Raw genomic sequence first — 27,721 nt, forward strand, 5'->3', positions numbered from 1 at the left:
GGCCCTACTGCATGGCATATTTTGAAACTGGGGCAGGTATGGGCCTGTGACAGAACCTACTGACCATTGAATATGCATGTGTGGCAGTCTAATGGCATATGGGGATGTTGAGGGGTACTGAAGCGGTATGTGTGGTGGCCTATACAAGTTTTTATTTTGGTCACAGTCTGGCTCCTAAACTTTTAAGATGGCTCCTAGATTGTACAAAAATTTTTCGAGCCCTGATGCAGAGTGAACCCACAAGTCAAGGAAATGCTCAGGATTACACTCTGCACCCTTTATAGATAGTGTAAGAAGTGCTAGAAGCACCAGAGCAGAGAGCGACACCCCAGGCAGTAAAGAGGAACTGCACAGGTTGTGACAGGTGCAGGGGGCTAGAATGAACATGTAGATATGCCACCTGCCTTTAGCTGGATATATGCTGTCAGATATAACATTTGATCTACCCATCGGCCAGTTGTGAACCCAGCGTAAATCCATGTCAGGCAATCTCCAGGATGAAGTCCAGGAGAGATTTTCAGATTATTCCATAAAGCAACCTTTGGGGATAGAAAAAGAGCAGAAGCATTAAGTGTATTCTAATGATCCTGTTTAGAAATTGAGAACTCCGTTTTGAGGCAGCAAAATACTTTTTGTAGAAAGTCGCAGACCACTGTTTTATTTTATTTTAATAGTGACAAGTAAATCAGATTCACCATTAGGGAGGTTTTTATGTAGTTTGTCATAATGCTTTGTTATAAACACTCCAAGATACATAATTTTGTGTTTCTGCCACTTAAAATCAAAATTACTGCCCAGCAAGACTTTAGTTGAGGGAGGAATATGTAAATCTAGAACTTAGAAAAAAAAAAATTTCTCCGAATGCCTCTGGATTTCTTTGAATGTGCTGGTTAATGAGGCCAGAGAGTGTTTGTTTAAAATGGAGTGTATTGTGGTTTCAAATAACGTATTCTATTAAAATATGTGCCATTCTAGTACCAATATGTTAGGTAATCCTTTATCATTTTTATAATCCTTTTTCTCACTTTAAAGCATTTCCCTGAACACCGCTGTGTGTGGTGAGTTATTATTAACATGCCATTGCCCAGAATCAGCAGTTATCACAGACGTGTCCCTTGTAGGTGATTATATGGTAAGATAGGCTTGAGATCTGTTTAAGATATGGGGAAATTATTTAGAAGTGTTTTATTGAGGTATGCTTTTTACAAATTTTAAAAGGTCTTCCTTCATATGAGCAACCTATAAGGTTCGGACATCCAATCAATACAAAAAAATGTATATATGATGAATAATTGTCTAGTGAAAAGGGGAGAATACCTAATCATAGCTTGTGCGTTTGTTTGAGATCAGATGCTTTCTTGACGATTCCTTGTCATTGATTATGCTAATAAACCTCAATGTTTGACTGATTACTAGCAGATACCTTGGTTTGGGTACTCCTTTGGGATTTTAGGGTTCTTTCTGTTATTCTTTTCATATTTTTGCATTCCACGTTTATCTTCAGTTACTAGGGAAGAGGTGGTCTGGGAACAAGGCGTACCCTGTTGCGCAGCTGAAGGTTAGGGCATACGGGAATAAAGAACAGCATCAAACATCTTCAACTAATGTTAAGACAAATATGTATAAAGGCTTAACTATTGGCGGTGTTGCTTCATGCTTAAAGGGCAACCCCTCTTTCATCTTACTCCTTCTAGAGTCACATAAAATGTACACATTGCCTTACTAAATGTTTTGTTTTTGTTTTTTTATAAAGGTGCAGCTTATATGTACCAGTCTTTACTAAGGCACAAGAACACTTAAGTAATATTCACAAATATGTGTAAATAAAAATGTCTGTCACCATAAACTTTCCATTGTTTATATTGAGCCCCATTGTGTTTAGTGTAATTTTATTAATAAATCCTTATTTTAGACATATTATTCAGCTCAGTAATAGAGAGCTCTCGCTAGGCTCTTTAAGTGGGTTGTCACGCCCTGCCCTTATGGCGGCGTCCTGCTAAAACAGCCGTTTCCACCCCCGTGCCTCAGTGTGATGGGAAGAGTGCTGGTGAAATAGTCACCCGCGAGTGAATAGATGCCGTGCCCATGCTCACTGCATCTATTCATACTGCAGGGGGCAGTCTAGCTTCTCAGTGAGTGCTGGGCACACCCCCTACAGTGACGAAAAGGATGCACGTCTCAAGGACATGCCCCCTTTGAGTGGCCACGCCTGAAGTGTGCGCAGTTTTTTGACAGGCGTCCTATCTGTCCTAGCATGAAGATTAAATAATGTATGTAATTTTGATTGCATATATCAAATTGACTTGTACTACAGTTAGTGCTCCTTCAGATATGAATGGGATAATCACTATTGCTCATTTGCATAAGCCTATATGATCCTGGGTACACATTGGAGTGATGTAGGGTCGATTTGCCGTTTCGTAACGACAAATCGCCAACATCACTCAGTGCATACGCTCAATATGCAGGTGCGCGCGATTGCTAGCGACATAGTCACTTCAAACCTGATGATAACGCTAGCGATATGTTTCACATCACCTAGTGTGTACGACCAACCGGGCGACCAGGTGTTAAGTCGTTCCAAATTGGCCTCTGAAGAAGTCACCTCTTTCCACTGATCATATTTAAGTTCAGCCAGTGATCTTAAAGATGGTTGTGTACAGAAGCAGCAACAAATCGTATACGATCAAATTATATAATATATCATACTTTAGCAAGATTGCACAGTGTGTCTGCTCAATATCGCTTGTCCTGGGCTCAAGGGAAATCGTCGAAAGTTGGAACGATTGCCGGTCGCTCCAGTCTGTACCCAGCTTTAGAAGAGGAAAATTATTGTGTTTAAACCTTTGTTACACATTTACCCTTCTGACCTTGTTCAGGGCTGACTGCTCTGCCGGTAATGAAACCCCCTGTTTGTTTTCCCCACCATATTTTCCAAAAACATCATGAATTTTATTGACTGCACAAAGTTGTATTTCTGTGAAGGTTTGTGAATAATATATTCCTTACTAAATTTCCCTATTTGTTCTCATATGCAGCTGCGTAAAGCTGGCAGCTGAGTTGTCTCTAAGTACTGAGCAGTGCCAGCATTTTGCAAACATTTCATGTGTAGAACATTGTCTTACCCGAAAGTGGTTTTGATTGATATATTTAATATTCCATTTAATAAGATCTTCCTCTTTGCAGACGATGACTTTGATCAATTTGATAAACCTGGCGCAGAAAGATCTCGAAGAAGAAGAGCTACGGATGATGATTGGGACAGGTAGCCTTGTTTCTGCCTCTGTTTAAGCACTATACATTGAATTGCATGATCTCTTCATTTGTGATGGCATTTTGTATTCCGGTCTGAACGTACAGCTTGATGCTACTGAAGATGTTAGAAGCTGTATGCGTTTCAGTGTTAAAGCTATGCCGAATTTCGCTTTATCTAGAGAGATGCCGAGAGAGCATGCAGCGTTTAGGAAGCTTTCCTTCTGTTGATTGGCTTGTTTTTATAATCTATTAAGCTTTACATGGACCCTGCAAATAATGGTTAATTTTGGAAAATGCACTTGAAACATTAAAGCTAGCGGTTTTCATTCATATCTTCATGTCATAAATATCCGCTCCTCTCATAACATAAGCAAGGCAAGAACCTAGCAATGGCGTAATATGTCAGTGAGGGTTGAATTGGCTGGGTAAAATTGTGCGTGCCCTTTATGAACACCACACATGCAAAGCAAAGCTGTCGTGCCCCCCCCCCCCACCACCGCGCACACCTACCCCCACACACCTATCCTATTAACCTTATTCTGCTATGTCCCACCAAAGTAATAGACCGCAATGTTGTTTTGTAACAAGAAAATATAAGTAGAAAACCTTTTTAGATGCTGTTCCACAATTTAACTTAAAGGATAATTTTCTTTTCAGCAATAGAATACATAGATTGCTCTTTAAAAGCGATGTGTTCATAGGAATGTCTTCAATTATCAGTGGTTTGTGGCTGTGCACATAATCGATAACTAAATCACATGAACATTGCAGATTTTCCTGCACACTTCTGTGGGGTTCGAGGGAGCAATCTGCAATGTTTACCTTGCAGCCACTAATTAATCCTCTTCCCCATGGGTGTTCTGTATGTGCCAGCCCTTCAGCTCATATACCAAACCAGTTACCACTGCATGGTGTAAGTTTTATAATACTCAATGTGTATGTGTATATTTTCAGTGAACTGGAAGATGACCTACTTGAGGAAGATTACTTGTCTGGGAAAAAGGTACACCATTTAATTTTTTAGTTTTAGAAAAGGAAAAAAAAAAAGTAAGATCTTGTTTAGCCCAGATATTTTGCTGACCTATTAATTTAATGTCTTCATCAGATTTCGCCAGATCTATCTGATGAAGAGCTCAATGATGATCTTCTCCAAAGTGATGAAGAAGATCAGGGCGAGCCTAATTACAGGTATGTGTTTTTTTCCTGCAGCTTCACTTTAATGCACAGGTTCTCATACTCTGTCCTCAGGACACCAAACAGTGCATGCGTTCCACGTCTCCTCACAGAATCACAAGTTTAATAATTGGCTCCACCTGTGGATCTTTTATAATGTCAGTAATCAACACACCTGTGCACCTGCTGGGTGACCTGGAAAACATGACCCGTGTGGGGTCCTGCGGACCGAGTTTGAGACCCACTGTTATGGAGCATACACAAGGTCAGATTTGTCAGATCTGTCAGATGAACGATTGAACGATTTTACCAATGATTTGAACGATTTTTGACTGTATTAAAATGAATGGAATCATCCAAGTCTGACTGCAAACACTTCAGATGTCAGATATCGTTATCTGACCATCGGGAACACGCATCGTTCAAATAGTTCATCTGACAAATCTGACAGATATGTCAGATTTTCCTTCAGATATGAACGATTGAACAATTTTTTAAATCGTTATCGTTCAGATCTGAAGAAAAATCTGACCGTGTGTATGCACCATTATATGGGATACAAATCTTACTGGTCTATATGCAGAGTGCTGGGGGAATTTTTTATTTTTTTTTATTTTTTATTTATGTGTTTTGCTTTAATGCATTGTCACTTTTGATGCTCCTATATTACAGGTTATGTCTGAAGATGATTGCATTAGGCTGAAACCTAATATATCTAACACACATGAATCATCAAAGTACATCGAATATGTTTAAAAAACAAAATAAAGGCTGTCTAGACATAACCTTGGATTATACTTCTTCCTTCACAGAACAGCCTTCTGTAATTTTACACCTGCAAGTTCTTAAAATGAAGCATGTTAAACAGGATGATTGGCATGACTGTCACATTACTAAAATTCTGTGTCCCGTGTAGGATTTTTAGCTGACACAGGGGTTATTTACTAAAGTGCTGCATTTTACAAGTGGAGATGTTGCCCATAGCAACCAATCAGATTCTACTTCACATTTATCTAGCACCTTCTAGGACATAATACCTAGAATCTGATTGGTTGCTATGGACTTTTAAAAACTTGCCATTTAGTAAATATACCCCTCGTGGAAATCCTTTACCGATTTCTGGAGGATGTGACCAGTGGAACTTCCCAGTAAAGTGAATTTGCACGGAATCCATTGTATAACACTTTCTCCAACTGGTCTACTCTGTGCCAGTTGGGGGCTTGGTAGTTGAGCTCAGCTTGTTGTGGGGTATGGGTGAAAGTTATATACCGAAACAGATTTGGGAAGAAATGCATTGTTGGCTTAGCAGTTACTTGCATCACCCATTTTACACTCTGCTAGATTTGTTAAAGGTGAAGTACCGAGTGTTTCATTTGTAGAAGGCCCCGACCCACCGCCCACCACGGACACAATATACAAGTTAAGCAAACATAATTGTGGCAATACATGATAGTTGTCTAATGTATCGCATCAAAACAAATGCTGGAAGTGGGCGTCTCTTTCCTGCAGGCGCATGGCAACCCGACACTCCATGTTTGCGAATGTGTTATTAGCTGAGCATAGCTGATGTCACCATCTGCAGCTGTGATGTTCTCTTTCAGTTCCTGGATTGTCATGGTTTATTGGCATAGACCTTTCCCTTAAACATGCCCCTTAAGAAGAAGTCTGGGGGGATTAGATCTGGAGACCTTGGTGCCCATCGTCCTTTCAAGATTATGGAATCTTCGAAGAAGCTAGTTGCAACTGTCATAGACCACCTCGACGTGACAGGTTGCCGTAATATTGCTGGAAGTAACCACGTTGTAACTCGCTGTTGTCCAACTGATCATAGAATACATTGATAAATTCGCAGTAAAAATCTGTGTTCACCTTTTTCAAAGAAGACTGGCCTATGAGCTTGTGCGTGACAATGTGCACCACACTCCAATCTTCAGGTCATGCAGTGGGATATTCATGAATCGTGGATTTGCTGCAGCCCAGAAGTGCATGTTCTGAGCATTGACCCTGATTGGTGAAACTTTGATAGGTGAAAAATATAATGTCCGGGATGTCATAGTTTTCAGCTACAAAGATCTGAAACCAGTTGCAGTATGAGATCCTTTTGTGAAATCAGTTCCTGCACTGTGACCCTTCACTACATGTGTTTCCTCTCTTTTTTTTTGCCGCTCTGTAACAAGTTGAAGGTGACCATATCTTCGGACCGTCACCATAAGGACGTCCTTACTGAGTTCAGCAACCTGTTAAGCAGACTGAAGGTCCTTAAACATTTAAACCGATTTCTGAAATTTGCGCACTGACCTCGAATGAACCTGTGGTCCAATATGATTTGACCATAAACACTTTCTGCACAATCATGTACATGATGACAGGACTGATACTGCCTGTGAACTGAGCTTATGAGAGTGTGGGGAACACGATGTCTGAAGTTGGCACCAAGCAGACGAAACATGCCAGAGATGTGTTGCATTTACACGTATCTCTCAATGTCAGTACTCCTGTAGCTGCAAATGTCTTGCATGTTTATTGTGTCTCAGGTGGGGAGTGGCTCCAGGCCTCATACATGCATACAGGACGGAGATCTCTTGTTTATCACCATATAAAGATGGTCAAAGAAGCCCTGTTTACTGTGTGATGACTATGTCTTAGGATTACACGGTCAAAGCTGCCTCATACTTGAGGCTTTCAATCTTAAGGTGCCCATACACGGTGCGATAAAGGCAGTCACCGTGTAGGGCGACTGCCGATCAGTCAGCAGACGGATCCTGCAGTCAATGCTGGCAATCGTGCGTTCCCCGCAGACCGCACGATATGCCGGCTCCCCCCTCCTTCACCTGAATGGCATCACATCCCAGATCAGATGGTTCTGCAGGAAGACCTGGTGATGCGATGTACGATCCCGTGGGAGCGCGCAGCACGATAACAGGTACAATATCGTGCCCATACACAGCACGATATAGCACCTATATCGTGCTGATGCGTCGGATCGGCACATATATATCGTGCTGTGTATGCGGACCTTAAGGTGGTGATTGCTGATTGGGTTGGTACTTTAGCTCTCTCTACTTTGTCTCTCCAACTTTTGATAAATCTCCTAAGACTTTATAACTAAGACTTGAGTTTACAAGGAGAAGCAACAATCGTACTGCCTTTCATTTGAATTGCCTGTGACCGTACTTTCTGCCTAAGTAAAACTACACAAGATTAATAGTTCAGGAATAGGTGGGAGTAACTGCAGCAGACTCTTCAGGTGTTAAAAAGTCAATGGCACAATCACAATATACCACAGACTATTACCCAAATGGACAATATATATATCCCTTAGTGAAAATACAACACTGTACTACAAGAATACTGGCAAAAGATTATTACACAGGCGCACACACTTTTTTCTGTATTCACATTGAGAAAAAAAATTAAGCAGAAATTGCTTTGAATGGAAATAAGTATAGAACGTTCACAACTACTGTAAAATGGAGGTAGGCTTAGCTTAGTATGGAACCATGATGTCTATTTTACAAGAAAGTGACATCTTAGCTTTAGTGAAGCTGTTTTCGCTATTCAACATAAATTGAACGAACAAAAAACAGTAGTACCAAAATGAACAAAGCGGCTCAACAAAAATGGCATATGTAATCGGTGATCCTTCCAAGGAATATGTCACTGAGGGCAGACTGTCTTTATTAAAGTGTGTTAGACAAGGTCTTGTGAGACTTTTTTTATTTTTGGTCTTTTCCTATTATTTTTTTTTTTCTTTTTGCCAAGTGGGGACATAAAAACTCACTATGGGGTTTAAGCATAATCCACAGGAGACTGGGCTCTTGGTTAAAGAAGACTGTCCCATCTCTACTAAAGTGCCTCATCTCACCACATTATTCTGGTGTAACTACTACTTGCAAGTACATTGTATTTGCGCTGAATCACTGGTGGCCAGGTAGACAAATTAACTAATTTTTCAGAACTTCAGTGACCTGCTCAAACATTGCTCATGCCATCAATTTAACTGATTGGTTTCAATTATTACCATAGTTTACAAGAAGTTGCTGTTAGTCTCAACGCAACCACCGGGGACATGTCTTCATTTGACCTTTCTAAGAGCATCAATGAGGAGTCTACAGCAGTGGAAGCAGAATTTGAAGAGGCAGAGAATGAAGAGGTATATGAGGACCCCGATTTGCCAGAGACTAACCCTGAAGAGTTGGCGGTTGACTCCTATGAAGAAAATTATGGTGAGCTTGTTGATGAACAGGTAGAATATGCTGAAGAAGAAACCACCGATGAGGTATTGGAGCTTGAGATCAATGAACCTCTGGATGAATTTCAAGTAAGTCCCTACTTGTATCTGCTGATTATGGTTCTTCATGTGCCTTTAGTTTAAGGGTGATTTTAAAATCTATTCACTTCCAGAATGAGCTGAAAATAAGACCTATTATCAGTGTCTGCCAGTTTCTTTATCTAGATTGTGACAGTTTGTGTTGACAGCTTGTTTGTTGTCAGGTAACAGTCTTTTGTCATGCTAGACAGCGAAAGAGAATCATGACCTTGAGGATTGTATCCTCATGGATGGAAACTGCTTTGTGTTCCAGGGTCCACTTGCAATTGTTCATACTGTTTAATGCAAAAGCCATTATCCAAGCTTTTGAACAAGATCTGATAGTCATCTAAAGCTAAAAGATTATTGACTTCCTAAAGACATCTTTAAGGTGCTTACTCTAAGGGAATGATTGATTGCTCTCACCAGTCATTTTTGTAACTAATAGCTGTCCAAGCCTGAATGAAGAGATTGAAGGGACTGTGTTTGCCCACAGAGATAATAGTTTCATAAAAGATTCATTATTTAGAGGGTAGATCGGTGAGAAAAGAAAAGGTTAATTTTCTGTGTGTGAACACATTTTTTGCATTTCAATACTTCATTTGTTTTTAGAGAGAAGACTTATTTTTTTTTTTTAATCTGAAAACTTTAAAGAATGATGTATACATTTATTGTTATAGATCGTGTTTCCTACCACAGGTACTACAGTTGGACGTAAATTAAAACATTACTATGCGTATTGCAAATCATCCGGCTGATCCAGAATGAGTAGACTACAAATTGATAGGGGTCATATCATGGTAACTCGCATTACAAAGTGACATAGCAAGTATATGCATGGCTATCAACCGCAAGAGGAATATATGTGAAATTAATTTTATTTACTGAGAGAATACTGGTCATGCTTAAAAACTGTATACAGGAATTGCCAATTGTTTGCTCTGTCATTTTGTAACACGAGTTACCATGGAATGATCCACAGTGGAATATGTCTCTTGTTTTAAAAAAAGAGAAGAAAAAAAAAATGTATGTCTAATGTTTGTGGGCTCTGAGTGTCTATAAAGCACATCTATACAAATGCTGTTAAAAACAGGTGCTCTATAGAATTCACATAAAAATGATATACTGAGGTACAATATATGTGGAAAAAACAAGAAAACCCTCATCTTCCATAGGGAGACACCAAAACTTTTGGAGGTTGTCCACTGACTAAAAAACGGTATACTTCACTTCTGATTGGCCATTCCCCATAGACATGACACAAGATATCCAGTCTAGCCTGCTGTACTTTAGGTAGTGGCTTTAGGAGAAAGATTAACAAAGACTCAATGGGACCAATTCAATTGTTAGCGCCGGCGGCTGTCAGTGTCGGGTGCGTGACTGAGCAATTAAATTGTTGCTTCATTTGGAACATGAACAGCCGCTGGTGCCGGGTTTCACACCGCACAATCTGGTGAACGTCCGCATGATATGCCGTTCACCAGCCGCATCCACAATGATGTGGTCGTTCATAAAATTGACAGATTGAGCAGCATGTAGGCTCGATCTGTTGATGCGATGAACAACTCCACGGCAGCGCGCATGGACGCTCGTAGTAGGAACAAACGTGCCAATGTGGATCAGGTGGCACCTTAACTCCCTAGATGATGTGTATTGTATACAAATATAGAAGTCAGTTGGTGGGATGTTGGTGTTGAAGTGTGGGCAGCTTTAGGAACAAACTGTTTCAAGGGTCAAAAAGGAAAAGTTCATTGGAATCTTTCTCCCAGAGAGACCGCTTTTCCCAGCCCATAAATCTGCGACTGATTGCCGCAATTACCCGATCTCCTGACGCTTGGCTCGTGGAAATCCCACGTAGGATTTCCCTGATTTTCTGATCCTGACCAAAAAATTATTGGGATCGGCGAATCTGTTTTTAACATGCAGAATTTCCTTGATTCCCCAACTGAATGCTGATCATCAATGTCCCCGATCGATTGGCGCCTGGTGATCGGGGAATTGGGGTGCAGATGTACGGCCTGCTTAAGCTATTTGAATACCTTCAAGTGCGGTTTTATCTTACTTGCCAAGGGAGATGTTGTTTATTATTATTGTTATTTTTATTGTTCTTTTCTCCATCATCAAGGCTGGGTGACACTGCACTATGGGGTTGTCGCTGGGGGAGCAGGAGCTGGTACTTTACTGTAACTTTAAGAACATTAGCTCCTCTCCCTGCAACCCCCAGATGACCAGTATCTTTTAAGTGCCCGTAGGAGTTGGGCACATTTGGTGGGGGCTGCTGGGCACTCCCAGTTTTAGTTAGTATTCTCTTTAACTGCTTTGAGCAGCTTGCCGCTAGACAGCCGCGCTGGGGAGCAGAAGCTGACCGGAGGGTCGCTCCCCGTTGTGTACTTCGGTCTCTTCAAAGTGACTGCCTGGTCCGGGGACTGAGTGCGCACTCACCCTTTTAGAGCGTGCAGGGTGATGCTGCGGTACCAGATGGCTGCGCCATCTTGCTGGTCTTCTGCAGCAGCTCCACGGAGTGCGCATGTGACTGGCAGCCCGTGACACTAGTGTTTCGGGCGGTCCCAGGGTTTTCCCCAGTGAGAGGGGAAGTACCCGAGGTACGGGAGAGTGGATGCTCTGTGCAGGGGTGGGGGGTACAAAAGAGTAGGAGGGCGGGATTCCGGAGGACGTGGTCCTCTCTGATGGGGACTTGGATTCCTTTTTAGGGCACAGCGTTGCAGACCTCATTTTGGCTGCCTGGCAGTCCCTGGACTGCTTAGATAACACTGCCCCGACGGAGGAGATTGGCCAATGTTAATGTCTGTGCAAGCTGGTCACTTTCCCTGCTACTTTGGATCTTTCAGATCTTGTTGAAGAGGCCTGGAAATCTCCAATTAGAAAATGTTATGTCCCTCGTAAATTTGCTCTCTTCATCCAGCGGATCATGACTAAGGGCCCGATTCAGCAAAGAACGGCCGATTGTTGTGTACTGCGTATGCATCGCAGTGCGTGTGCGAACTAGCCATTGCCATTGGGACTGCAATTGCAGCGGCTACGCAGACCCATCGCAGAGTGACAGGATGTGCCGTTTGTGGGTGGTGACGGGGGTAGTCAGGCAGACGTGCCACTGTGTTTTAGCGACCTTGCAGGGGCGGGAATAAATTGTCCACTGCGATGCCATATGCAGTGTGAGGTCTCATAGCGTGGTTGTTAGCAATTTCTGAGTAAGGTCAGGGCTTGTAAAAGTGTGCATGGGGCTGCGATGGTACTCGATTGTACCGATGGTTTCGCTGTTCTGCTAAGTATTACAGATGTGTGCAATGTAAAATGGGCGTCCTCAGTAGTGCTGAGTTTGCATTGCAATCACAATGTATTAGCATGCTATCGCAGTTGAACTGCGTGCGTACGCAATATTGCGATCCGTAGTGAATCAGGCCCTAAGTCAGAACTGTCTCCCAAGGTGGGATGAACCGGTGGCTCACTTAGCTAAGCATAATGTGCTTCCGGTGCAAAGTTCGGCGTCCTTTACAATTCCTTTAGACTAGAAACTTCAAGGATGTCTTAAGTCTCTCTTTGGATTTTGGGGTGGTTATCCGCCCCTCACTGGCCTCTGCATGGGGCCAAACCATGGAGACTTGGGTCGACAAAATTGTCGTGGGCCTCCATAGTGCTTTGTCCTGGGATTCCTTGCTGGACTTTGCGGAGCAAATCCTTGGCGCTGCGGACTATGGCCCTCATTCAGAGCCGCTCGCTATTTGCGGTCGTTCGTTTTCTAAAAAGGGGTGGCTATTCAAATGAACCGTTCGCACTTTGCGGTCTGTTCACGCCTCTAAGTCTGAACGAGCGAGCAAAACATGCGAACGTAAATTTGGAAAATACGCCCCCTGGCTGCTCGCACCATACGTCATGTCCGCTATTTATTAGATTAATCGAGTACATCGACCAGCGTATGAACTGCTCGCTATTCTTGTGGTTGGTTTTTTTCAACCACTATTTTGTGAGCAGTTCTGAGTTAAAAAAAACCAAGTGACGTGGTCAATGACGCTGCTGGATTAATTATGCACTCCCTTAAAACGCCCGTTTTGACCTTTAAGCACGCCTGCGATCGGATTTCCACTCCCCGTTTTCAAGCACCTTCCCCTGTTACCACCCACATACGCCTCATTCTGTCACTCAAAATAGCAGGCATTCACTATTTTGCGAGCACATGAATTTCGACCGCACTGACTGGTTCGCGCATGCGTATAACGATCCGTACGCATGCGCAGTTGGGCAAACATCGCTCTGAGCGAACGAGCTGCCGCTTACGAGTGGCTCTGAATCAGGCCCTATGTTTGTAAGGCGGTGCAAGACGGGGTTCAGGTTGCACCATGAGTCTGCTATGGCTGTTGATGCTCTGTGGGCCCTTTTGGCTAAATTCTGATTCCAAACGTACCTTTTTGAAGCACTTTCTGGCTTGGATGCTATTATTGCCCAAGCCACTGCTCGGAGGAGCACTTTTCTTCCTGTGGTTGCCCTCAAGCAGCAGGTCCGCATTTTTGTGTGTTTAGCTCCTCCATTCAGGGAGTTTGGGAGCCTTCTAAAGGACAACCTACCAGAGTTTCTTTAAATTTTTTTCCCCTGCAGGGGTTCTACGCCAAAGTGACATTTTTCTGAGACCTATGGACAGTCCGGAGCCAAAGCTCCTGAGAAACCTAGTGCCTGACAGGAGTAGTCTTCAGACACCTGAGCATCATCTTGAGGGGTTATATAATCAACCTCAGGGGTCCTCCACCACAACGGTACGTTGTCACCGGTCTTCCCCGGGATGCGGAGAAGAGTGGCCTTAGACCAGGCTATACATTGTCTGTTTTTTTTTTTTTTTTTTTTTTTAAGGAGTTGTTGCTCAGAGTCCGGTGCTGAGTTACAAAAAAAGTTTCTACTCCACCCTATTCTTCATTTGAAAACCGAATTGCTCCCTCCAGCTGATTTGGAATCGGGGGGCCTGATACACCAGGCTTTGGGTGGATAATTTTCAGATGGAATCTCTTTGATCGGTGATACGCGGCATAGAGAACAACAAATTTTTGGCCTCGCTCAAGGTCAGGTACACGTACCTTTCAAGTTTCATTTTGGGCAGATGATCACACTTTCCTCCGGTTTACAGACGGCATGGCTCACTTATTAGTTCCAGGCCCTGCCTTTCGATTCAGCCGCAGCTCCCTCCGGTTCACGAAGATCATGGCGGCGATGGTAAGCCTTCTGCACAAGGAATGGTGATTCTTTATTTGGACTATTTGCTCGTGAAGGCTGATTCGGCTTCCCCTTTGCAGGTGCTTCTGGACCGCACGGTACAGGTACTTCAGGATCACGACTGGAATTTCGAGAAGTCTCACCTGATACAGCCAGTGTCGGCTGTTGCTGGGGGTGATCTTCGACACCTCCCTCTAGCGAGTCTTTCTTCTAGCGTTCGAAGCCCAGACCCTCCAGGATGTTGTATCGATGGTACTGTCTGTGTGCCTCAACCGTCCATCTTGCTGTGCATGAAGCTGTGGGGCACAAGGTTCTCTATCTTCGAGACCATTCAGTACGCCAGGTTCCACTCCCAGGAATTCCAGTGGGAGATTCTCCGGAATCGGTCTAGGTACATGGAGTCCCTCTTGTCTCGGCTACTTGTTATGTCCGCCAGCACTCGCCTATGCCTCCGTTAGTGGCTGCTTTCCAATCATCTGCTCTTCGGTCGATCTTTGGTCACACCGGCTTGGGTAATTGTAACCATGGGCTACGTTGGTTGGGGCACCGTTGCGTTACATCTTAGACTTCAGGGTCTTTAGTCGTCATTGGAGGCTGCCCTACCGATCATTTTGCTTCGAGCCATCTATCTACAGATGGGTCCTCATACATCTAGCCTCCTTGTGTGTTAAACAGCCCTTCTAGTCGCCATGCCGTGGCGTGACTCTGAAGCGCTGAGCGTCTTGTGTGACTTTTTACCTTCAAATGCGTCTTATTTGCACAGAGAAGGAAATAGCTCAATTCGCTTCTCCTGATTAAAATGATATGCAGCATGCCAATGTTCTGTGAGCGGGTGCGGGTGTATCTACATGAGAAACGCTATGTTAGTGTCAGCAGCTGTAACACTGTAGTCAGCGGCTGTGATGTAGTGTTTAGCATGCAGATACACCTGCAGTCACATAAAGAACATGGGCATGCTGCATATCATTTTAATCAGCAGAAGCTGTTTGTGCTGTCTATTCACAATCTTATTTGCATCGCTGTGCGAGTAAGACGGATTTGAAGGTGAAAGACGCTTGCGCTCCCAAGTCACACGGAGCTCCCGCATTGTGTGGTGCGACTTGTAGCGCACGGAGAATAGATGTTAGTGGACGCATCTGTAGCTTTCTTGGAGGCCCTGGCTGGCTGGCCATTGTGGATTCAGTCGGACACCAATATGGCATTGGTGTATGTAAATCGCGCACCTAGAGCCGGGGGCCACCCAAATTTGTTCCTGGGCAGAGGCCTTCATTCCGAAGGTCTCGGCGGTGTTCATACCAGGTGTGGACAAGTGGGAGGCGGCCTGCCACTGTGGCCATATCTCCTGCTGCAGGGTCGGTTTCTGCACGAGGACCGAGTCCGGGCTCTACAAGGCTGGGGGTTTTCCTTTTTCAATGGACCCTACTATGTTGCAGGCCTGGAAACCGGTTTCGTGGTACATTTTTCACAGGGTCTGGATGATCTGTATCATGTGTTGCGGAAAGCGCAAAGTTCATGCTTCGAGGTTTCGCTTTTCTTGTTTTTTGGTATTGCTTCAAAAGGGTTTGGAGGACGATTTATTGCTTCCTTCTTTGAAGGTACAGATTTGGGCGCCGACTGCTTATTTCTAGCTGCATCACGCCCTTCTTCCATGGGTTCAGACCTATTTTACATGGTGTGTTACAGGTTCAACCACGGTTTCATCCGCCTGTAGCTCCGTGGGATCTTGACCTGGTCCTCTCGGCTCTCAAGCAGGATCCTGTTGAGCCTTTGGATTCGGCGGACCTTCTGTCATTACTTGTCAGTCTTCCTTATAGCTCTTTCCTCAGCTCAGCGTGATTCCAAATTGGGCACTTTGTCTTGCAGGCCGTCTTTTCTCATAATTCATGACGATGGGATGGTTCTCCGTACGGTTCTTACGTCCCAACCGAAGGTGTTTTCAGCTTTCCACTTCAGCCAGGAAATGTCTTTCTGGTATTTCCTCAATTAACAAATGAATGTCCCATGGTTCAGTGTCCCCCAGCCTTGATGATGGAGAAAATATGATTTTTGGTTACTTACCGTTGAATACTTTTCTCTGAATCAGGCTTGGGGGACACTGCGTTCCCTCCCTCACGCTCAGTCGTGCGGTAGTTTGTTCTTTGTCCTTTCCCTATGATTCTGTTTTGTTGTTGATTCCAACAGTTTCACTGAGTTACTGCTCTCCTTGACAGGCCCTTATAAAGTTCTGCTGGCCTTCTGGGGGTTGCAGGGAGCTAATGTTACAGTAGTTCAGTTCCAGCTCCTGCTCACCTGGCGGCAACCCCATCATCCAGTGTCCCCCAGCCTGTTTCAGAGAGAACAGGATTTTTGGCTACTTACCATTGAATCTTTATTACCCCTCTAAACAATAAATAGATAGTCTTTTGCTGTATTGAAAATATTCTTTTTATTTTTTTTGCAAATGTCCATGCTGGTCATCTTCCAAAGAAGAATAGCTTGTGGAGATTTGCAACTGTCTTTGCATTCCAGCCTTTAAAAGATGAATGTAACTTCCATTAGACCTTAGAGGCTAATCTATGTTGGGGGTAGCGTTTGGCTCTGACTAATGCCGGTAAATATACATTTCTAAATTCTTAACCTGTTTTGCTCCTTTTTCTCATTCTATAAGGAGGAAGACTATGCACAGTCATACAAAAGGCAGGAAACAAATGAAGAACAATACATGGAAAATGTAGCAGAGGATACAGCGGAACCAGAAGATCCTGCTAATGAATCTGAAGAGGTAATGAGTGTTCTTCATAGAATAGGCAGGTTGTCTATGAATCCCTTTTGTGGCTCTTCATGTGCTGGGTAGCGTTATAAGAATCTTTAGTACAGAGGTTCCCTACCTCAGTCCTCAAGGCACCCTAACAGTCCAGGTTTTAAGGATATCCAGGTTTGGCCACAGGTGATTTAATTAGTACCTCAATCAATTTGATTTATCCACCTGTGGTCAGCCATAGATATCTCTAAAAGCTTGAGGACCGCGTTTGAGAACCTCTGCTTTAGTAGATTGAAACCTTTTGTCTAGATGAAGATGTATGAAACACACACTATGATAATGTGTTTTTGTACTTGCAACCTGTAGTTCATTACAATACCACTATGCTTCAGTATCGGAGAGCACTATATGCAGACATCTATATGTATACATATAACCCACTTCGGGACCGGCACTCAGTAGTCTGAGGGGTTGTTAGTACCCTGGTGCCTTTCCAGATCAGCACGTCAAAATAAAGGTATTTGTCTTGGGAAAAACAAGTCTGCATTCCGGGACTTAAATGCGATTTGTATTAACCAAGGTTGCAGAGCTCACAAGCTCTTTCCTTAAGGTACAAAAGGACACCACTTGCCTTAAGGAAGGAAATCTCGGGTCCCACCAGAGTGTCCCATTATCCAAACTCCAAGTATCCCAACCTTAAAATGATGTAGGAGGGTCACAGTAGGACCTCAGAAGTTCTAGAGTGCTGTCTTTTGTTCTAGGACAAATACATGTTTGTGTATGTATGCATATGTATATATACATATACTAGATAACCTTTTACGTACAAAAAAAATTAAGTCTAGACTACTTAAAGCTTGTGTTTTTGTCAATGTTGCATGGCCAGCACAATCCATTTGACAGCTTCCACTTCTTACTCTGTATGTAACTCACACAATTCACATTATTTGGCATGGTCCCAGCACTCACACAAACCTAAGATCTCTGCCAATTACCTTCAGCACTAGGCTGTCTCTGTAGTATTGAAATCCATCAGACCAGCTCTAAGGCTTTCAGTTTGAGCCAGTGTCTTGAATCCTCCCTGCTATAGAGTAAGCCGAGTAGCAGAATGGAGATTAGTTATCACATTTTTCCTAGAAAATCTTAACAGAAAATCAGGTGTGATTTTGACAGTAAACTGGAAATTGTGCTAGAGTGAATGGCAGCTTCTTCGTTACACTTTCTCAGTAAGTGAAAGCTTTATTTTTGTGTGTTGTAATGTAAAAATTAATGATTGGAGAAATGGGACTAATTTAAATTGTAAGAAAGCAGGACTCTTTTTTATAACCGAACAATTTGCTCTGTCTTTAAAAACAAAAATATGTATAATTAAGATAAGTGGGCTAATGTTATATAGTCTAATTTTATCTTATCTGATAGACACACTCATTGTATTTGTAACTAGGTTCACGTTGAGTCACAAGAGTTACCTCCAGACTCTAAAGAGGAGTCTGATGAAGATGATGAGGAGGAGGAAGGAGGTGGTCGTATACGTTTCAAAACTGAACGTAAAGAAGGAACAATTATTCGGCTTTCTGATTCCACCCGAGAAAGGCGTAACATTCCAGAAACCTTAGGTAAATTGTTTTTTGTTTTGTTTTTTTTGTTGGCTCAAATATTGAAATTTGACATTTTGTTAGTGGATGAATCATTGTCCATTCTTACAATTTGGAACAGGTTTCCCAATCTGTCTAGGCACAAAATCTGTATGACTTCATGAGTAGCTCCACACCTCATTTGGTTGCCCTTTAATATTGGTATTCTTGGACTCTGTAGGAGTCCATTCTTCAATCCATGTGCTAGAAGTAAGGGCAGTGTGCCCGGATGACCTCGTCCCACAAGGCAGTCAGACTTTTACATACGTAGAGGAGGTGACTTATCTTTGAGCAACTTAAGTGTGCTTGCTTCACTCCTAAGGATACCCTCTCACCGTCAATAACCAACTGTTATGGTCTCCTCCCACTGCGGTCACCAACAGGCTCATACACCACCTCCTTGAACTGCTTGTTCCACCCTCGCTCCTACCCTTCACCTGGAACAGTTTCTCCCATGCTTCTACCACTGGCATTAGGATCCATTACTTCTGGGCATGTGTGATCATGCTTTTGCAACACCACTTGGTTGGTGGCTGCTAATTCCCATTTGGTCCCTCACTGTGGACCACTCTTCACTGGGTATCTGGCAGAGGGCTTGAGCTTGGAGCCACTGAGCTAAACCCAAACAGCGAGATTATTGGATAGCGTTTTGCGCTATTCTGGTGCTCAAAGGATGCACATTTCTCGAAGGCTGGTATCCAATTAGCCCCTCCCCCCCACTAGTGGCTCCCCCGCAGCTCTCCAGTTAGCCCTGAAAGCCGACCAGTCTTCGTCACAAAAACAGCCACCATCTGCTTGTCTGCACTGACAAAAGAACCTCTGTGGTGGCACACCTCCAACCGGGGTCCACTGGACCAACTGTTTGGTCTCGGAGTCAAAACTGTACAGTTTGACCAACAGACATCAAACCTGGCCAGTATGTTGCGGCTCCAAGTCTGAGCCTCTTTCTGCTCTCGAGTCAGGTGATGGGGCATCCAGCATTCAGAAACCTCACTCATGCCAAGCTTTTTGTGGAGTATTGAGCCGATGGATCCCTATGAGATGCCGATCTTCTCCCTGGCGCCCATCTCAACTATGATCCACATGGCAGCAATGTTGTCCTCTGTGATGGCGGACACAGGTCGGCCGCAGCGGGTGTAGTCTTCCAGAGACCCTCTACTGTGCTAAAACCTTGCAAATCACTAAAACACAGTGGTTCTAGACAGTACTTCCTCTCCAAAAGCAACTTGCAGTCATTAAAAACTCCTGCTGTCACAGAACACTCTTCTAGTTGTAGAGGATCATGACTCTCCAGTGGCCTCTGTTGAGCTCTATAACTAATTTCTTCAAGGAAGTGAACAAGCCGACTTCTGTGACGTTTGCATTCCTGCTTATATATGATTCTGTGCCCTGAAATTTCAGAAGAACTTTAGTCAAATTACACTTAACAACCAGACTGTCTACATTCTACCTATGCACTGCACATCCAGAAACGTCTTGCACACCCCACATACAGTCCACATTTTATTTCCATTTGATGCGGCAACATTAAAATTTATGCAGCGGTATTTTAGCTGCATGCCTACGGTCCCTGGCCACAGACAAGGGTCTATAGTTTTTAGATAAGGTCTTCTCGTAGTGAAAAGGCAGGAAAGATTCAGTACCACAATGTCCGTATCGTTCCTCAGTCATCAGGAGGGCACCAGGACTTCTCTGGCCATGTGAGGTCTACCAGAGTTTGTAATATGCGGAGCAAAATGCTGTGGCCTTCATAGCAGTGTATATTCTCAGCGTAGACACTGCCTTGGTTTTTATTTCAGGAAGTGGTCCCTATACCCCTAATTCTGTCTAGTTTGGGTCAGCCAGATGTCAACTTGATGATGGCTTTTTGTTGAACATCAAGATGCAAAGGTTCTGCTCCAGAAGTAGTGATCTGAGGGTTTGCTTGTTAGACTCCATGTCTATGCCATGTGAGTTTTGTCTCATTTACTTGTTCCCTCCAGTGGCGATGTTCATGAGGGGGTTATAAGAAAGGGAATGAGGTAATCAAATGTGATCATGGATTTTCCAGAATATGTGGTACACAGACATTCCTAACGCTGCTTCTGACAGTTATTGTCTTCAACTGAAAACATTTTTTTACACTAATTACTTAAATGTTCAATCTACTTGTGCTTCACTTAAATTTAAAAACTGAAATATCAGAATAAGATATAAATTCCCCTTAATGCAGCTAGTCCATCTACCAGTACTAACTGGTCCACTAATAACAGAAAAACTAGAAAAACATGGCTTGGCCTGTGCTTTTATGGTTAATATCTGAGAGAGTTTTAGTTGTTTAAATTAAAATTTGTTTAAAAAAAAAATAGAGAATTTATAATACCTTGGTAACCTTTGTCTGAATAATCCCAGCAACACAACAGAGCTTCCCTTAAAAAACACCAATTTATTACAACAAACTATACATCATATAACACCCCTGACATATTAACCCAATAATAATATAGTACACTTGATAAGCTAAATCAGAAAACTTGCGTAGCTAATTAAAGAATGTTTGTAGCTTTGGTATTGATATACCGCTGGGAATACACATTAAATATTAAGTGTCCACAGTCTTTAAATAATGCTTGATAAATGTGGTATTCCCTTGTACCTTGTGCAGTGATTGTATTGCACAGCCCGAATTGGCAGCAAGTTCTCTTAACCGTCGGCAGAGTATTAAATCCAAATAACTGCAGGTAATGGTATCTGGTAGCTGCTACTTGCTTTAGTATGTACCTCCGGAGCATCCACAGCTAGCAATTAAAGGTGGCATTGCAGTGCTGCTTGCATTAAGTCTGTTAGCCGGGGAGACCAGGATACAGATGATACGATGGCCACCGCTAGCACCCGGTCAATCCCACCAATGCTGCTTTGTCTCTGATCCTGATCACAGGGCTCACTCACTTGTCTGCTGTTAAGTACGTGGTAACTGTCTGAAAGGAGGTAGATTCCCAGCTGCAATTAACCGTCGTCAACGCGTTTCGCTCCTCGTTGGGAGCTTTTTCAAGACGAGGGTTATCAGTTCTGGATGTCCTTATATACCCAGAGTTCAATTATCTTATTGCCTACAGCTTGATCTGTTTCAGTTTACTAATTAGATTCAGCTTTGTACTCTGGAAATAGGCAACTGATTTATTGCACAGGTATTTGGCTAGCATATTTCCTTTATTTAAAAGATAAGTCAGGATATATATACAAAAAGAAAACACATTTACTGTTCACGTATACGTATATATAAAAATCTGTCCCACATATTTATTTATGTGCGCTTATATCATAAATATAAATAAAAAAAATTAACTAAAATTATAATTACAATTACAACTGAGAAGCCCTGTTTACACACATTTATAAACATGTCCTATACTTTGTATACCTTTTAGTTACTTCAATTCCTATATACCTAATACATTATGCATTAAAATATTTAAAGTGGAGAGTTATAAATAGTCACAAACCATAAAAAACACATTATTTAGCTATGATAAACCGCCTATACTGGATACCTAATAAAGACTTTATACTATAATAGCGTCCCCAATTTTCTTTATACAGTCATCTATGAATGCTGTACAGTCATAGTCATGTTTCAGCAATCCTACAACTGCTCTCATACACATAAAAATATAGAACATGTATAGAATATACCCCAACGGGCTATAGCTTCATATTCTAATAAGATATTAATTGAAAGTACATATGTGAACATGTATCCTTACTATATAATAAGAATATGCACATAATAGCCACTCTTTCCTAATGTTCATCTTGCTAATCTAAGGGGTCTTCAATCTTTATACTAACCGGACTTAATGGTGCGTACACACTGGGCGATTAAAGTGGACGACTGAACGATAACGATATCGTTATCGTTCAGTCGTCCACTTTATCGTCCATTTTTAACACAAAAAAGATGAACGATGACGACGACGCGCGTTCCCGCGGGTCGTTCGTCATCATCGGTCATCGCACTGACATGCAGGCCAACCTGACGACCTCGTCAGGTTGCTGCATGTCAGGGAATGGGTGAGAGAGCCCGGCGCTGAACGATATCGCTAATGATATCGTTCAGCGGCTGTGCTCAATGTCATGAACGACATTGAGCACAGCCTGCCGGGGACACACTAGACGATATCGCTCAAGGAGCATATCGTCTAGTGTGTATGCACCTTAAGGATGCTTAGCTTCCCAAAATTGCCACCTTTTTGTTTCTAAGTTCATTAGGGTTTATTAATAGAACACAGAGAAAATTTTATTTTATTTGTAAAGTCCTACTCAAAAAATGAATAGATAAATGAATAACACATTTTAAGTAGCTGTTCCAAAAAACGGGGAATGGAACCCAAATAGATGCAAATATCAAACCATGCTTGCCTATCTAGAAAGGGGGTTTACTTCCGAATGTTAATTACCTTTCTTCTCACTCTAAAGAATATATAAATATATCATGTGAATGTCTCATAGGAGCCCACAATCTCCGCTAAACCCCACCAGGGATTTTACCAGTCATGCAACACGATGGATGCCATCCGTAAACTGGTTTGACACGAGAATGGCCTGTCCGCGGGCATCCACCCTCCCCGTGCCCTTGGCATGTTGCACGAATGTTGGTTCATTCTATACATGTAAAATACAATGCTAGATTCAGTCCCTTAGGGTGCAGAGTGTCTTAACTTGAAAATCCAGGATGACTCACTTCTACATAGCCGTTTGAACCTGTTTCCCCCCCACTTGGTGCCCAAAACCTGTGCAATAATAGCTTTAAACCTACAGGATTTCCTGTATGCACTAAGGAGAAATGTCTCAAAACACTATGATTTTGGAGGTTTTTTTTTTCATGATATTGCGTCTGTGTTCCCTAAGTCTTGTTGTAACCAATCTGGTGGTTGTTCCCACGTACTGTAAGGTGCATGGGCACTTCAAAACATAGACGCAATATAACGAATCACAGTCAAGAAATTGTGAAAATATGATTATTGGAAGTGATATGAGTACTTTTGTTCTTAATATGTTTACAAGTCAGGCAAACTGACTTGTTACACCTATAACAACCCAATAGTTTTGATGGTAACCATGATTTAGCTACTGTGATGTTCCTCTTATCCTGTCTTAGTTCACTTGGAGCTAAGATGTTTTTCAGATTAATATTTCTGCTCTCTTTAACAGCAGGACTGTTTGTGCCAAGATCCTTAGAGAGAAGGGCTTCTCTGAGAGAGTTTTTTAGACAATGCTTTAGGCCAGAAAACCAGTTTCATTCAGCATTTACCATAGACCATTGGTTCCCAACTCCAGTCTTCAAGAACCCCCAGCAAAATAATGAGTTACTTTAAGAACTTATCTTTAACTGTCTTCGAAGTCCATAGGGTCAACAGGAAGACATTGTGGGTGTAGGTGGTGGATCAGGTATCCGGGCACCACGCAGGTAAAGTTTTTCAGCTCCCACGATGCACTGGTTCACTCTCCCTATACCCCGAGCCAGAGGCACCTCAGTTTGTGACAAGCTAAAGGCCGGAGGAGGATAAAAGAGAAAAGAAAGAAACCGGTACAAACAAGAATCACACTCAGAGAAGGAGACGGAAAAATGGTGACAAGAAACAAAACCCATCTGAAGCCAGGTGCCTCAGGGCGGGTGGCTTGTGGACCCTATGGACTTCGAAGAAAGAGAGTTAACAAATACGTTTTTACAATAACTCTTTCTTCTTCAGGGTCCATAGACTCCACAGGGAGACCTTGGGGATGGCATAGGCATAGCACCTCAGAAAGGTTTGGACAGAAGACCACGTGGCCAAGCTGAACAGTCAAGGCGCCACGGCGAGCTGCCCATGAGGGACCCACAAACCAAGTAGAATGAGCATTGACAAGCCGGAACAGGAAGGCCTGCCTCTGTGTAAGCCTCTGAGATAGTCATACGAAGCCATCTAGCCAATGTTTGCTTATTGGCTAGCCATCCCTTCTTGTGAAATCCATAGAGCACAAATAAGGAGTCTGACTTCCGAAGAAATCTGGTACGGTCCACATAAATCGTGAGGGCACGGACCACGTCCAAAGAGGCCTCCCCTGCCGAGAGGTCCGGTGATTGAAAGGCCGGGACTGTAACTTCCTCATTAATGTGGAAGCTAGAAACAACTTTAGGAAGGAACCCAGGGCAAGTCCGAAGCACAGCCCTGTCCTGGTGAATTATCAGAAAAGGGGAGCAACAGGAGAGCGCCCCTAATTCTAACACCCTCCTAGCGGAGGCAATAGCCAGAAGAGAGAGTCTCTGCTGTTAACCACTTGAGTTCCACCGAATCTAGGGGTTCAAATGGAGAACCCTGGAGGGCCCGAAGAACCACTCCAAGTCCCAGGGAGACACTGGGGGGAAAAAGGGAGGTTGAATCCAGAGGACACCCTGGAGGATGGTGCGGATATCCAGTAACGGAGCAATTCTACAGAGCAGAGACATGAACTTTCAGTGAGGCCAAGGTCCAATCCAGCTTGAAGGAAGGCCAGGACTCTGGAAATCCTAAACACCTGGGGGTCGTAATCTCTGGGATGACACCATTAGAAATATGTATGTCACATTCTGTGGTAGATCCTAGCAGAAGCTGGCTTACGAGCTCTAAGCATAGTTTGGATGACAGAGCTAGAGAATCATTTGGACCTTAGGAGGGATGTCTCAAGAGCCACGCCGTCAAAGACAGACGGTCCAGGTAAAGACAAGGACCTTGAGACAACAGGTCCGGTCGTTGAGGCAACAGGAACGGAATGTCGATGAAGAGACTCTGAAGATCTGAGTACCAATGACGTCTGGGCCAAGCTGGAGCCACCAGCAGGACAGTGTCTCCGTGTTGTTTGAACTTCCAAAGAACTCGAGGAAGTAGGGAGACTGGAGGAAACAGGTACGCAAACTGGAAGGCCCATTTTACTGACAGAGCGTCCACGAAGGCTGCCTCTCTGCATCTCTTGTTCTGGACCTGTACACTGGCAGTTTGTGATTGTGTCGGGAGGCCACGAGGTCAACCTCTGGGAGACCCCATTTGTCCGCTAGGAGTTGAAACACCTCTTGGTGAAGAGACCATTCCCCGGATGCACGTCGTGACGGCTGAGGAAGTCTGCTTCAAAATTGAGAACTCCTGGTATGAACACTGCCGAAATGGCCGGGAGGTGACCCTCTGCCCATGTCAGAATGCGTGACACTACTGTCTTTGCTGCCCAACTTTGAGTGCCTCCTTGATCGTTGATGTAAGCCACCGTTGTGGCATTGTTGGATTGAACTTGCACGGGTTTCCCCTGAAGTATGCGTTTGGCCAGCTTGAGGGCCCTGTAAACAGCCCGAAGTTCCAATATGTTGAGTGGTAGGGTTGCTTCGACCGCTGTCCAACGGCCCTGAAAGGAGTGCGGACTGGTCACTGCGCCACAGCCCCAGAGACTGGCGTCCATTGTTGGGATTACCCAGTCCGGGATCCGAAAGGGGCAACCCTTGGTTAGATGAGATGTCGGTAGCCACCAAGACAGAGACAGACGCACCTCCGAAGAGAGCACCATTATCTGAGCTTTGATCCGATGGGTTAATCCGTTCCACCTGGAGAGGATCATCCATTGCACAGGCCTGGAATGAAACTGAGCATATTCCACCATGTCGAAGGTGGACACCATGCATCCCAGAACCTGCATCGCTGAGTGGACTGACACCCGGCGACTGTGGAGGCATCTGTGTACTCGTAGTTGTAATGTGGAGATCTTTTCTGAAGTCAGAAATATTCTCTGCTGTTGAGAATCTAGTAGTGCTCCAAGATGAACGATCCTCTGTGAGGGATTCGGTAAGGGAGGACTTTTTTTAATTGATTAGCCACCCGTGTGCCTGTAGAAAAGCAATTGTCAATTGCAGGTGGTGGCGAAGCACCTTTTGGAGATCCCGCTAACAGCAGGAGGTCGTCCAGGTATGGTAGCAGCCGGACACCCTGACTCCGCAGATGGGCCGCCATGATACCCGTGGAGCTGTGGACAGGCCAAAGGGAAGGGCCAGAGACTGGAAGTGTTGCTGTAGTATAGCAAACCTCAGATAACGCTGGTGAGAGGGCATTATAGGAACTTGTAGGTATGTGTCCTGAATATCCAGTGATACCATAAAATCCCCAGGTTCCATAGCCAGTATGATGGAGCGTAGGGTTTCCATCCTGAACCTGGGCAGCCTGAGGAATTTAAGAGATTTGAGGTTGAGAATAGGCCGATGAGATCCATTCGGCTTCTGAACCAGAAAATTAGTAGAATAATAACCAGTCCTTCGCTGAGATAGCGGGACTGGCACAATTACCCCTGCTTACAGCATGGACTGTATGGCTTTCTGGATCTGTAAGGCCTCCTTCTTGTCTGAAGGAGGGCCTGTACAGAAAAACTGGTGGGGAGGTCTTCGAAGGAATGAGAGGGCGTACCTGTGGGAGACCACTTCTCTTACCCAAGCATCCGTGGTTGGTTGACACCAGCGCTGGGCAAACTGAAGTCTGCCTCCCACTCTGGGATCCCCCAGAGGGAGGTCTGCCCCGTCAGGCTGCGGGTTTATACTCTGGTTTAGAGACAGGGCATATTGAGTTCCAGGCCTGCTTCTTGGGTTTGACGGCTTTCTTGGAAGCTGATTGCCTAGGAAAGGACTGTCCTTTGGGCTTTCCTTGGGGATGAAAGGACCTAAAGGATGAGGTTCGAGGCTTTGAAGAAGCAGATGCTGAAGGCAGAAATGCAGATTTTGATGCTGCAAACGTATCAACAAACTTGTCCAGGTCTGGGCCATACAAGATCTCCTAATTGTTAGGTAAGACTTCCAGGCCTTTCTTAGAATAAGCATCCGCTCTCCAAGAGCGCAGCCACAGAGTACGGCGAGCAGACACGGCCGTTGTCGAGACTCTAGAGGTCAGTAGACTGGCATCCAGAGCAGCCTCTCCAATATATGCAGCCGCATCTCGAATGTGACCCACCAATGACACCTGATCCCCAGGAGCTTCTGAGGGAAAGGAGCCCTCTAGTGCATCGGCCCAGCTCTCTAAAGCTTTAGCTACCCATGAAATAGCCATGGACGGACAAGCGGGCAACAGCTCCTGAAAGAGAGTACATCGATTTCAGGCAAGTTTCCACTTTCCTATCTGTAGGATTCTGTAAGGAAGAAATGGAAGGCATAGGTAACGTAGCACTTTTAAATAAACGTGTAACATGGGAATCTACCGCAGGGGGTGATACCCATTTCTTGAGGCTCATTGTAAAAAATGGGAAACATGAGGCACAAACGCCTTTTGAGGTTGATACCTCTTACCAGGTGATTGCCAGGCAGCAGCCATGTGTTCAGCTAGCTGATCTGACGGAGGGAGTTTTGCGGAAGTCACCTTTTATTCTTTTAAACAG

General features: G+C 43.8%; 1 protein-coding gene across 6 annotated transcripts in view; it reads left to right on the forward strand.

Moving 5' to 3' along the window:
- The window catches only part of RBM33 (RNA binding motif protein 33), a 146,667-nt gene that overhangs the window by 21,125 nt on the left and 97,821 nt on the right, over nucleotides 1-27,721 (forward strand). For all 6 annotated transcript variants that reach the window (XM_088450369.1, XM_088450367.1, XM_088450365.1 and 3 more), the window contains exons 2-7: nucleotides 3,187-3,265; nucleotides 4,210-4,258; nucleotides 4,361-4,443; nucleotides 8,455-8,749; nucleotides 16,602-16,715; nucleotides 18,139-18,310. In XM_088450369.1, coding sequence (XP_088306495.1) covers nucleotides 3,187-3,265; nucleotides 4,210-4,258; nucleotides 4,361-4,443; nucleotides 8,455-8,749; nucleotides 16,602-16,715; nucleotides 18,139-18,310 — 792 coding nt within the window. The remainder of the gene's footprint in view (nucleotides 1-3,186; nucleotides 3,266-4,209; nucleotides 4,259-4,360; nucleotides 4,444-8,454; nucleotides 8,750-16,601; nucleotides 16,716-18,138; nucleotides 18,311-27,721) is intronic.

The sequence above is a fragment of the Taudactylus pleione genome, unplaced genomic scaffold (genome assembly GCF_031769625.1).
Source record: "Taudactylus pleione unplaced genomic scaffold, aTauple2 ptg000517l, whole genome shotgun sequence".
Taxonomy (NCBI): domain Eukaryota; kingdom Metazoa; phylum Chordata; class Amphibia; order Anura; family Myobatrachidae; genus Taudactylus; species Taudactylus pleione.